The sequence below is a fragment of the Zootoca vivipara genome, chromosome 13, assembly GCF_963506605.1.
Source record: "Zootoca vivipara chromosome 13, rZooViv1.1, whole genome shotgun sequence".
NCBI lineage: Eukaryota > Metazoa > Chordata > Lepidosauria > Squamata > Lacertidae > Zootoca > Zootoca vivipara.
In genome coordinates, this window is record NC_083288.1 from 36528452 (window position 1) to 36541901 (window position 13450).

Here is a 13450-nt window from a genome sequence, read left to right on the forward strand (position 1 = left end):
CAGAGGATAATTCTGAAGACAATTCATTTGAAGAAGTGGGCTCCAGTCCACCAAAGTGCATGTCACAATAAAATTGTTGTGCGGCATGTGTGTGTGTGGGGTCAGTAATAGGAAAAGACCCCCCTTTTCACCCGGCAGTGCTTCTGTGTCTTAATAGTTTCATGACAGGCAGATTAAGGTTCTCCCCACCCCACCCCCTTTCCGGAAAAGAAAGTGAAATGGTGAAAAAGACTGAGTAGTTTCTTCCTTCCGTGCAGTTGTTGAAGCACAGACCGAGCCCTTGTCAGCCAGGAAGAAAAGCGGCAAAAGAGAGACACGACACAACTGGAGGAGGGGCGCTACAATTTTCAAGAAGTCGGGCCCTCCCAAATGAGCCACCCTTCCCCAACTCTGTTCTTCGGGGCATCTGGCCAGCCACGCGCTCTCTGGTCCCACCCACGTGGACATTTGCCAAGGGCAGGGCTCGGTGAGCCTGGTGCGATGTGGATGAGCTAAACTGGGGATTTTTGGGTTTTTTTCCCCCAAGGAGGGGGTGAAGAGAGGAAACTTCAGGAGCAACAAGAGCAGCAGGAAGCTGCCTCCGTCCTAGACCCTCCATCAGCACCTCCAGGTACCTATCCAACGGGCCAGGGGGAAAGTTGGGTGCCAAAACTCCTGGGTTCTCGAGGGAGAATTTGGGAAACGAGACCTTGGGAGGGGGGATTAGAGCAGGGTGCTAGGTAGGATCCCATAATGTTCCCGTTTGGGGGTGGGAAGAGAGACCTAGAGATCTTACCAGTTAGGCTCGGAAGAGCTGACAGCCAGATTTTTTTATATATATATAAAGGAAATAGAAAGGGATTTGAGAGAATTGAACGGGAGATGCATCAATTTGACGCCTGCGGCTGGGGCTGGGGGGAGGAGAAGCCTTAGCAAACCACTCCCCTCTGTCAGATTGCCAGCCCCTCCCCCTGCTCTAAACCTCTGGACCCTGCGTTCTCTCCCCAAAATCCTCTCTTTTTCATCCGCTCGTCGCTATGATCCATTTCCTTCCCCGAGAGAATTCAGGCAGCCTTGCTTCGGACAGACGATAGCCCCAATGTCCCTTAGCAGCGCTTTTTATATGGAGTCCGATAAATGCATTGCTTAGGCCGATACACGAAGGTCGTTGTAAAAGGCAAATTTTGCAAATGGAGGTCCCCCCCCCATAAAGCTCACCCGCTCCACCTCCTGAATCGTCCACGTTTTAGCCAACTCATGGCGCACCATAAAGGGGTAGCTGCGAAACTTAAAACAAAAGCGGGGGGGTGTTCCCTCCCCCCCCCAGACCCCTGTCTGCCTTCAATAACAACGTGCTTGAGGTTTTGGAAATCAGGGAACCTCTCAGATCCCCAGATGCTGCCCCTTCTCCAAAGTAGCGTGTATTGCATTTTGGGATAATGTGATACGTTATGGGGGTGCGTGCTCCTTCCAAAATGGGTTTCCTAGCATCCTATATACTTCAGTTATTTACCTAAGATCAACATTACAGCTGACAAAATCCAGCCTAGGTTTTTAAAGGGACTTTTCATGTATGAGGTTTAAGATTAAACTGGATGGTTACAATGGAAAAGTAAATGCTGTTGTTGGTCTCTCTTCCAGTTTTTTAATTCCCCATTTGCAATTTTCATATGCAGCAGAAATGAGATGCTGAAATGCCTTTAATTGTGTGAAAATTACCCCAGGCCTTAAATTGATGGAGATATTCATTCCTAAAGATATATCTAGGACAATGATTTTGTTTTTTGCATTTGTTTAAAGGATTTTGTATCTGTTTAAAAAGTAGACACCGCAATCCTAATCAAGACTTCTCAGAAGTAAGTCCTGCTGAATTGATTGGGACTTATTCCCAGGCAAGTGGGACTATGATGCTGCAGTCCTGTGCACATTTGGAAGTAGGATAAATCTCACTGAACCTTGCTGAGTAAAGTTATGCAGGATTTGTGCTGCATTGCTACTGTCCTAAACAAATTTTCTTGGATTCAGTCCCATCAAATTCAGTGGCGCTTGCTTCTGAATGTGCATACTTAGGATTGTATTATATTGTGCCCTCCCCATTTTGTGAATTCTAATATGTTTTTATACCCATTATTTTGTGGATGCTTGTTTATTGTTAACATTGTTTTTAGTATTCTCACAGAAAAACTAAGCAAGTTATTCTAAAGAGCTCTTCTGTAATCAAGCAATTTAGGTTGCCTATCCATGCATTCTGACCTCTCTGCCTAGGAGTCAGATGTTAATTGCCAGTGTCAGAAAATTTTAGTGACATATGTGTATGTGTGTTGGCAGTGTTCAAAAGAGGAGTGCGTTTTCAATCTGGAATGAGTCATTTGCAAATGTTATTCATAGGAAACAAAAAGCAGAAGAGAACATTTTTTTCTTTTTTAAAAAAACCCCAAATATAAATTCTAGACCATATAGCGTTCGTATCCAGTTTACAAATTAAGGGCATGCACACACAATTTTAAAAGTTGGTGGAAGCTAGCATAATTTTGCAGTTTTGTAGAGGAATTAGAATAGCGTGAAAACCTAGTCATGTGGTGCATGGTAAGATACCCAGATAGCAGAGAAACAGATCAACCCAAGCAGATACCAAAAGTTCTGTCTCTCACAGCTAGCATACCTTCTCCACCCTATGAGCATGGCCCTGCAAGTTGCTTTGAGTTTAGATTTTAGTAACAATTTTAGCTACAATTCTCAGCATGGTTTAACAACCCAATACCCTCTTCCCATGGAACTATGGGAATTGTAGCTCTCCTAACAAGCACTTGGGAAGCTGTGACCCTTTAAAGTGCTACTGCTTCAAATGAGAGCATTGAAGTTTAACTGTAGGAGCTAGAATCTTTTAAGTTTTCTGAGATGGGATCTTTTTGGAGACAGATGAAAGACCAGGAGGCAGCATTTGTGGATCTGGAAGGAGAATGGACTGGGCTTAATTTGAACCAGGATTCAGTCCAAGCACTTGTTTTCAGTACCAGGCCATGATATAGGACTTCAATACTTTACAGTGGGGTGGGTGGGAGGGATGTGTGTTTCAGACATGGAGGCCAAAGCTCACCTTCTAGACCGCTCTATCTGGCCCCTGTGACTTTACCGAGATCACACCCTTTTTTTAACCTCAGGCCACACCCTCTCACTAACTTTGCTTCACATCCCTCTTGACAGTTTTTGCCTGGCTGGAATGTGTCATTGAGCTCTGATAATGCCTCTTGCTTGCCTAGGTGGAGGCTGGAGCAGGATGTGAGGGTCAGTGCAGAAAGTAGCTTAATGTACACAGGTGAAATTTACATGAATATCTCAGCCACTTTTGCTTCTGGTTCCACGTGGCACTGGCATGTGGTCCCCAGAAAGTTGCCCAGAAAAGAATGTGGCTTGGCGGCTGAGAAAGTTTTCCCATCCCTGTTTTATAGGTATTGACTGTTAAGCCACTCTAGGGATTGTAGCTTCATGTGAGAAATATGGGTCTCCTAACAACTCTCAGCACCCTTAGCAAACTAAAGTCCCCAGGATTCTTTGGGGAAAACCGTGACTGTTTAAAGTGGTATGATCCTGCCTTAAATGTTAATTTAAGAAATTAACTACTGAGAATATGTAGTCGGAAACTGTAGAATTGTTGCTGCTGCAGGCTGTTGTTGTTGTTGTTGTTAAAATTGACCTCATGTTTGCAACTTCATTTTGCCTTTCTTGCTGCTCTGCAGTTTCTGATGTATACCATCAGGATTCCCTTGCTGCTATTTGAAAGGCAGGGCCCCTTGGTGGGACTGAAGGAGGAGGCAGCGACACAGCCAGGCTGTTGCTACCTCCACCCCTGGCGTGCCCAGGGCTCACATGACTCTGCAACATCTGGATCACATTAGGGCAAAGCCTAAAGCCACAGGAATGTGCGCTGGGTGGATGAGCCCAGCTCCTTGCTTCTCTGGGCTGGAGGGGGCTGGGAAATATGGCGTGTCCAAGGAGGGGCTCGGAGCTCTAGATATCCCCAGACAGACCCAATGAGGTATGGGTAACAGCTAGACAGAAATGTACAGTATGTGCTTAGAAGCTGGGGCTTGCAAGTCCTCTGGGAGTGATGCAGTGGGTGAGAATAGTGGGGCTGAGCCTCAGGACTCCTTCTGGCTTCTCTTAAGTGGCAGGGGAGACAGGCCTTCTGCAAGTCAAAGACTTTGGGGGAATGGGTTCTACTAGTCTGAGGAGGGGAGGGAGTTAGAATGGGAAACCAGGGGCCCTTACATTCCAGAGGAGGAACAGAGTGGTGTCTAGTTGCTCAGGCTGGAGCTGGAAAGATTTCTGAGTGAAGAAGGTGGGAGGTATGGAGTTGGAAAGTCTGTTAAGATTTAATCAGATTTTAGACACCCTCACCTATCCCTAATATTAAGTGCGGGAAACAGGTTCGGGTTTTTTTCTCTCCCCCCCCCCCCCGTTTTGCAAGGGTTTGTTTAATGCTGCCCACCCTTCTCTCCCCAGCATCCAGCTGCCAAGATGGGTTTCCTTCTCTTCGCAGTCACTGCCCTCCACGTCCTCATTCTCATCTTACTCTTCGTCGCCACGTTGGACAAGGTGAGAGAACGCAGAAGCTGTCGCTCCCGGTCCATCTTGTTTTCCTCCTCTGTTATAGGTTTGTTCAGCTGGTAGCCTGTTGTGAGCCACATCTGGCTCTTGGAAGCAACTTTTTATTGGCCCCGTGCCTTAGTGGGCATACCAATCCTTAATCCAGGTGTGGTAAACAATTTCATTCACCCTGGAAGCAACCAATCTCTGTGTGCTTGTAATGTGATTCTTACTACGTACATTGTTCTTGTGGGCTGCCTATCCGGGGAGATCTTTCATAAAGCCCATGCAGTACTGCTACGGTAGGTGGTGCTGAATTTATTATTACAGAGCCCACCATCTGTCAGGGACCCTGGAGCTGGTCTGGAGAATAGAGAAGCCCCGACTGAAAGTGTTGGTGCTGGCTGGCTCTTCCTGCTCTGGATACCGAATCCTCTCCAAGGGCCCAGCCCAGCCCTTAAATTTCTCCATAGTCCTCCCCCGCCCCACCCTCACAAAAAAGGACAGTCAGTTTCTGAAGGTGCTGAAAGGAAAATGTTGATTCACTGAAGCTCTCCAACTTATTGGATAGTAGCATGTTTCAAGTACATGGAACCCATCAGAGGGTTGTAAGCCACCCAGAGTGGCTGGTGAAACCCAGCCAGATGGCTGGGGTATAAATACCGTATTATTATTTATCACTTCCCTCCTGAATGAGGCATTTAATCTTTGGGAACACAGAGTTAATTTATTGTGGAGGATAGCTTTCTTTAGAATGGGATTTCTGCTTTTGACATGGCATAAAATAGGCTGCAATCCCAACCCCACTGACTTGCAGGCAGTGCTTTTTTCTGGGGGGACGCAGGGCCGTGCATACCCCTAAACATTTTGTGAATCTAAGTTTAGCCTCATTTAGGGGCAGTACAATATGAGTAGGAAAATGAGAGTACCCCTAAACATTTTTTTTAAAAGCACTGCTTGGAGGTATGCCTCACTGAATATAATAGGATTTACTTTTGAGTAGACATAGTTAGGACTATGCTGATAGGTGAGAAATTGGAGCCAATTTTCTTTAGTACTTTTTGTGCTTTGCCTCCTTTATTTTGATCTCAATATTGATTTTTATTTTTATTTTTGGTTCTGTACTGCTTTATTCTGGTCCCTGGGGACAAAAAAAGGAAAGGGAAGAAGAGTCCTAATTTTATTTTGGTGTGTCTTAATTTGGCAGCTGTAGCCTTGGAATCTTTTTGTCGCTTCTACTCCTGACTCAAGGTGTTTTGTTAACTTTTTAAACTGATAATTGTGCTAGAGCCTGCATCTTCAGCCAGTGTTGGGGGTGGACTGACAATTTATTCATCAACTGTGTCTGTGTGTACTTCACTGTCTTCGTTAAGCCCTGACACGCATTTCCGTGAGATGACAGCTTATTGAAAATGAAAATGGAATGGCACACCCATTAACATAAGTTATGGGCTGTACTGTAAGTGTGGATGTTTCTTCTGCTTTGCACAGACTACTTACATTTGTCATTATTCTTTTATTCGTGCAGATACTTCATATTTGATAGAATATGACATGCTCCTTACCAAAAAAGGAACAATTAAAACTCAGACTCTGTATAGCTGAATCCCCAGGTTTTCATGGTGTATCTGGGAGTGAAACAACACATTATGAGGCTAACTTTGCATTTGCTTCATCATTGGAGCCAGCAGGGTTTGCAAGGGAGAATCTGTAGGTTAGATTCCTATCCATTCCCCAATCTGTCAGCTCTCCCCTGCAGCCCTTTGGCTGCCCCCACCCCACTCCCTTGCCTTAGAAAATAAGGTCCTGCAAGAGAAGCAAAAATAAATTATGGAGGAGAATCAGTGAATGAGACAACGATTTAAAAAGCTTCCCCTTCCACTCACTCATTTTCCTTTCCCCACTTCTACATTACTTTTAAATAGAAAGATTGGGTTTGCAATCATGTGTAATTCCACTCTGAGCTTCCCCGAGACAGACAGACAGACAGACAGACAGACAGACAGACAGACAGACATATTTATTTATTATATATGCAGTGTAGCTTATTAGGAGGTCTCAGGCAAACCGCCCTCTCTCAAACTTGGTTCCCTATCTGCAGCAGGGGGATAATAAAGCACAGTAAAGAAGGGCAGTGCCATTAGCCCTGGGAATTTAGGCACAGTGAGTTACTGACCCCATAAATAAATACTCGATTGGGAGTCACCCAGAGTGGCTGGGGAGACTCAGCCAGATGGGTGGGGTACAAATAATACATTATTATTATTATTATTATTATTATTATTATTATTATTAAGAATAATAAACACGTTTGGAGACACACATTATCATACAAATCATAGAGATACACTTGAGAGCCATGGTTAATGCTAGTTCCCTCTTATGTGGTCCCAAACTCATCTCATGTTTGTTGGTACGTTAGGTGTGGAAAGGCCTTGAGAAAACCATTACCTTGGTGCTTATCACTTTCAAGATTGCTCTCAAAAGCAAACTCCCTTTGAACTTTGAAAACTAGTCTTCCAAGCATGTCCAGTAATGTTATCAGCCCACTGGCCACACTGACCTGTGCAAGCCATTTGTGGTGGGAAATAACAGGCTTTTGTAAAGTTTTGCTGACTGCTTGGTTGGAGTCAGTTCTTACTTGGCTTCCCCAACAGAAAAGCTCAGCCAGCCAGCCAGCCCTCCTTGGAGGCCTGCTTCTAAAATCTCCGTTGCAATTCTCTTCCAGTCTTGGTGGGTCCTGCCTGACAAGGAAACCGTGAACATCTGGTATGATTGCTTACATAATAACCACAGCAGCGGCTGGGACTGCAAACCTGTCTCTGAGAGTGGTGAGTACCGCAAAGGCTATTGCACATCATATTAACTGCTGCTTCTCTATTGCATGTACAGTATACAGTCTCCTCCTCTCTCACCACCCCCACACTTATCTTTCCCCCACAGCATGGCTTCAGGCAGTCCAAGCCTTCATGGTTTTAAGTCTTCTCTTCTCCAGCTTAGCCTTCATTATCTTCATGTGCCAACTCTACACCATGAAGCGGGGAAGCCTGTTCTACGCCACTGGGATCTTCCAGATACTTACATGTAAGTATGGTGTGGTAATTTGCTGTTTAGAGACCAGTTTAATTAGCTGGCGGCGAGTAGTAAATCTCACAGGGAGAGATGCAGCATAGGGGCCAGAAAGGAAGTAATACTTTGGATGGGGAGAAGTATGAGTGCAGCCCGGGGTAAAGCAGTGTGATGGAGGGGGACATGTATATGTGTAGCAGCTGCTCTTGTGAGGAAGTGGTGAGGATATGTAGGAGGAAGAACCATGCAGGTATACCACAAGATCCAGCAACACCAAATTACTAACTATGCTGCCACTTTTGGGGTAATTCTACTGGATAAATCTGAAATATGTTATAGTTCTCTTCTCTTCGATGCTGAGACGCAAAGTGCAGATACCAATATGGATGCCGGTGAGATTTGTCCCCTGGGATCTCATTGTCATGTTGCAAAGGGATAGTACATTTAAAGCGCTTGGCTTTAATCTATGGTTTACATCTCAAAGAGCTACAATTCCCAGCACCCTTAACTACAGTTCCCAGGATTCTTTGGGGGGAAGCCAGGAGCTTTAAATACCTGGTGAGGATGTGAGCATTGAATGCAGCTTTAGGCAGTCAGATGTAGCCAGGGATCCAGTGCTAATTGTCTGCTTGGATCTGTTTCCAGCTATCTCCGTGTTCACAGCTGCCGTGATCTACACCACCCACGTGGAAGAGTTCCAGCATCACCGACCATTGGGTGGGTCTTTTGGTTACTGTTTTGTGCTGGCGTGGCTGTCCTTTCCTTTGGCTCTTATCAGTGGAATCATTTACATCCACCTTCGGAAAAAGGAGTGACCATCAACTGGATGATCTCTCCCACTTGCCTTGGAAGGAGCCCTGTTCTCCTCTGAATTTAGCTATGTATTAACTCTTTGCAGTTTTCAAAGGCAGTTACGGTACAAAATCCTATGCGATACATGGATTGGTCCACTGGGATTCTGCATTGTGAGTGTATTACCCCTTGTTTGCATGTTATCGGGTACTTCCACATAATACAGCAAGTTAAAGGGGTGTCATCTTGCACTTAGCATTTCCTAGGGCTCTTTGATTTTTCAGATTTGGCAAAAATGGAAATACACATTAAAACTCAAACTTGCAAACATTTCTAGCATTCTTTTTTTCTTTTAATCCCCATTTTTAAAAATGGAGGATTGAATATGTTTCTTGTGGGGTTTTTTTAAAATAAAAAATAATCAGTGTTCTTTCCACATTTGCAACTTGGAAGCTAAAATATCAAACGTGGGGGGAACCTAATAAATTCATTGAAATAACTGAAGCCACAAAAATAATAGAAAGTAGGACTTATATCACATTGTCCATACAGAACTTTTTGTCATGAACTGAAAAATCTGCAACTCTCTCTTGTTTCTTAACTGCTGGGACATTATGCACAGAGCCTGCAAGATAGCAGAGTTTGAAATTGGTCATTGATATCACCACAAAAAATGAATTTCATCTTCTGAATTTCAACCATGAAAGATAAGGGCATTTTTGCATGTGATGTTACGCACACTTAAAATCATGTATTTTTAGGTTTTCACTTAAGACTTTAAGCGGCAGCCTAAAAATGCGAGTTGTGATTTGGACAAAATCATTTGCTAATACTTGCAAAATACCTGCCCACTGTTCAGGGAGTCACAAGTGATTATAACTCCCTCTTGAGTCCACCTTCAGTAACAAACCCCCATTTTTCTGCAGAATGTGTTAAAATGACCCTGGTGAGAACTCAGCATCACTTTCTTCTTCCCCTCCAGCCAGTAACCACTTTAAAGGAGTACCTCACCCCCCACAGTCTGAGGTTATACTCTGTACTTTCCCCCAAAACAGCATAGGGTGGGGGATTAAAGCTAATCATATCCACCATTTTTCTTAAACTGGGAGGATTAATCCTGGCTTCCTGCCCCATAGTAATTATGCACAAAATTATTTGGAAAACATGGGAAAGATTTCGCTTCTCCAGTAGCAGCCTGCTTGCAAGTTATTAAAAACTGGTTCCTTCCAATGATATTTCTGTAACAGTATTATATATGTGCTGGCTCCCCCAAAGTCCCCTTTCACCTTCTTGACCTGGCCTTTTAATATTTTATATGCATTTTAAGAATAAAAGAAAACCTAATAAACAAAATTCAGCAGAGCCATGTGTTCCTTTGTGGACTCAAGTGTTTCACATTCTTGTCTCACATTCCCGTAGTCTTCACAAGGAAACTTTCCTTTGGCGAACAGAACAGAGTATCTTTTCTAATAATCTGTTTATTTACAAACAGTGCAGGCTGAGTGGATGAGAGTGCAGAAGCAAACATGCTGTTCCAAATCCACAACACCCAACATCATTAAAAAAAGCTTTCCTCCTTGCAGAAATGCTTGTGGCACCTCTTCCAGCCAACTCTGGACTGCTGTTATTCATTCAGTCCCTCCTTGCCCAAACTCTCTGCCTTCCGACTGAGCAAACTTGTTTTTATTGCATTTCAATCTCCCCTTCATAGAAGCTTCCTCCTCCACCCATGTTATTCTCAAAACAACCTGTGATATCGGTGAGGCTGGAAAAGATGGGGATCTGCATGGCTGAGTGGAGACTATGGTTGGAATGCAGCAAAGTTTTACTTTGAGTAGACTCAGTGAAATTAATGAACTTGGCCAAGTTGCATCATTCACTTCAGTGGCTCTGCCCTGAGTAAAACTTAGTTGAATATAAGACCCTACGAACCTTGTGTTCGCTGGTCCTGATCTGCCAGCAACCCCCACCCCCACCCCAGTTCCCTAGGTACAGCTGCTTTCCATCCTCACTGTGCACTTGGGCTGAGATAAAAGTGCAGCTTAATGCCTGCCAAGAGCACTAATATACCATCTGCTGATGCAGAGATCTGGGCACGTGAACCAATAAATATTTAACCTAATTGAAATCTGAATGTTTAACTATCCACCAGCCACCCTAAAGCTTGTCTTTTCACAAGAGTAGAAGCAAGGGAATGCAGCTAGAAAAAGGCAGCTGACACCACGGCGGGTGGGAGTAAGCTAATACCGTAGGACAGGTGTTGCTAAACTACAACTTCCACTAGCCCCAGCAAGTCAGTGGCCAGGGATGGAAGTTGTAGTTCAGCGACACCTGGAGGGCCAAAGGTTCCCCACACCTGCCTTAGAAGATGGTGGGCTTTGCTTTGTTACAAAGTTTTAAAGCAGAGGCTGGATGGCCACCTATCGGGGTGCTGTAGTAGTGGATTTCCTGCATGAGCTAGAGCTTGGATTAGTTGACCTTTGATTCCCTTCTGATTCTGGTTCTATGCGTCTGTCCTAAATAGAGGAAACGTAGCCGCAGGGAGCAAAGCGTATCTCTCACAAGTACAAAACACTGCTGCGTATCCATGGTTCATCTGACGCAGATTGCCAGCCTTTTCGAAGGCATGCTTCTAGTCCTCAAGTTAGTCATGAAGGCAACTGGGAAACAAGCAGGCAACATTAAGGGGTAGAAGGGCAGTCCATTCTGGATTTTGCATACTCAGCGGGGATTCTCAGTTGGGGGAAAAGAGGGGAACTCCTAATATTCTGCTACCAGCCACACTGGCTGTGTTCTGCCTCCACTGTCAGAGGCATCATGCCCCTGAATACCTATTGCTCAGAATCACAGGTGGGCAGAGTGCTGATGTGTTCCTGCCCTTACAGGCTTCCCAAAGGCACCTGGTTGATCACTGTGGAAACAGAATGATGATGTAGATAGGCCTTTGCCTGACGCAGCAGGTTCCTTATACTGTAGGGCTGAGATGATTACCATAACATGCAATCTGTCTGACCTGTAATCTTCCATTTTAATTAAAACAAATATAGAATTACATTAGGGGTGGGGAACTTGCGGCTCTCCAGATGTTGTCAGGCTACAACTCCCTTCATCCCTGCCCTTCAGTCCTGCTGGCTGAGCCTGATGGGAGTTGGGAGGCCGCCAACATCTGGAGGTCCCCCATCCCTGAATTAGAGGCTGTGCAGCTGCTAAAAAGAGCCCATAGCCCAGGGATGGAGAACATGCTTAACTTAGGGGAAATCAGACTCAGTACCCTGCACCTCTAATTGAAAGGGGGCAAGGCTGGGAAAGATCCCTGCCCGAGGCCAAGGAGTGCTGCTGCCAGCCCATGTCAACAAAACTGGTCTAGATTGACCAATGAGCTGACTGCCACAAAGCAATGTCCTGTGTAGCGCCTTTATCAAGGAGACAGTTTATTAGTTCCTCTCAAATATCTGTTGGTGTCTAAGATGAGGGGCTGGTAATCTGTAGCCTGCCCACCTCATTTCAGAAGTCCTCTGCAAGCTGTGTGTTATTATCTATCTATCTTCTGGCAACCGGCTGACTGGGGAGACAGGAAGAACATGGCTTCAGCCCTACCTCCTGCTAGTATGCTGCCTCCAACTGATGAGCACCTCCAAAGGAATGTGGTCTTTGACAGGGGGAGCCCCTTCCCCGAAGGTTTTAGGTGGTACCTCCATCATTAGGCAAGGTCTAAGATCAGCAATCATGTACATTGCTCAAGAAGCTATATGACTGCAACAGAACCTCTCCGGCAACTTTCTTCTTGAAGGAAACATCAAGATAAGAGAGCTCAAGTAATTTTTTGTCAGCAAGTGGCAGGATACTAAACAATGAAGCAGGCTGTTTTATTGTGTCACTTGTGCTAGTTTTCTTTTTTAAAGCCATAATTGGCTTTTTTCTAAGCTTATCACTGCTGAAAAAGTGATATATTAGAAACAGAATCTCCCCTCCACCAATCTGCCATAAAATGTTCAATGAAGCCAAGAAAGTCACTCAGGGGTGGTAGTTTGTCTCTCTCCCCCCCCCATATAGTGTGTCTGCCCCAATAATGTGTCATTTGTTAGGAAGGGGAGCTGTGTGCTCATTGGTCCCATAGCAAAACCCAGCAGCATGAAAATCTCCCATGGGCCACCTGCCATAACAGCAGGCATCTCCCAACAGAGAACACACAAAAAACGTCATCGGGGGGGGGGGGCATGATCACTGCCTAGGACTGCCGAGCTTCCTGTCTTGCTTGCTGCAGGAACAAGTGGGTGCCTCACCATGATGGATCTGTTTGTTCTGTAATGTCCTGGAAGGGATTCAACTTGGGTCTAGACAAAACAGTTGCTACTGAAAGAATGAGTTAATGGTAAAGTAGGAACTCATGGGATACAAGTGAGACACACAGCTACAGGGAGTCAAGGAAAGCCAGAAATAATGATGTCGTCGTTGAATGAATGTTAACGTTTCCAAATACCTGGCTGTTATTTGCTCAGTCTGCAACTTCAGTCTGCAAAATATTATAAATAGGGATTGTTAGAGGGGCTCCTGGTGCCCCAATTGCACACAGGATGCTTTGAGGGTGTGGAGCTACAAGGAAGCTTTAGGCCAGGCACCCCCAAACTTTGGCCCTCCAGATGTTTTGGGACTACAATTCCCATCATCTCTGACCACTGGTCGTGTTAGCTAGGGATGATGGGAGTTGTAGTCCCAAAACATCTGGAGGGCCAAGTTTGGGGATGCCTGCTTTAGGCCACTGTGGGATGTTTCTAATGCATTTCTTTTCTCCTCTTAGTTTTAATGCATCTATGTGGGTGGGTGGGGTTGTCTATCTTTAGGTTTAGTTGTAAGGTGCTTTGGGTTGCCCTGGGCAAGAAAAAGCAACTAACAAATTTAATAATAATAATATACATCCAAGCATAACTAACCACTGCCCTCCTGGCTGTTCAGTTCAGTGGAGTTACTTTAGGACCAAGCAGTGCAAAATGAAACAGAATAAAAAGTAGGAGAAAACTTGTCA

General features: G+C 44.9%; 1 protein-coding gene across 3 annotated transcripts; it reads left to right on the forward strand.

Annotated features, from left to right (window-relative positions):
- The first annotated feature begins 272 nt into the window (after positions 1-272).
- On the forward strand, positions 273-9788 carry EMP3 (epithelial membrane protein 3). Of its 3 annotated transcripts, none has more exons than XM_035134616.2 (5): positions 273-610; positions 4483-4575; positions 7295-7397; positions 7510-7650; positions 8281-9788. In XM_035134616.2, the coding sequence occupies exons 2-5, from the start codon at positions 4498-4500 to the stop codon at positions 8448-8450; spliced, it is 492 nt and encodes a 163-aa protein (XP_034990507.1). In that variant the 5' UTR covers positions 273-610; positions 4483-4497; the 3' UTR covers positions 8451-9788. The 3 variants fall into 3 exon arrangements, with proteins under 3 accessions (XP_034990507.1, XP_034990509.1, XP_034990508.1); XM_035134618.2 differs by lacking the exon at positions 273-610 and adding an exon at positions 3712-4015; XM_035134617.2 differs by lacking the exon at positions 273-610 and adding an exon at positions 4081-4325.
- Positions 9789-13450: the final 3662 nt, after the last annotated feature.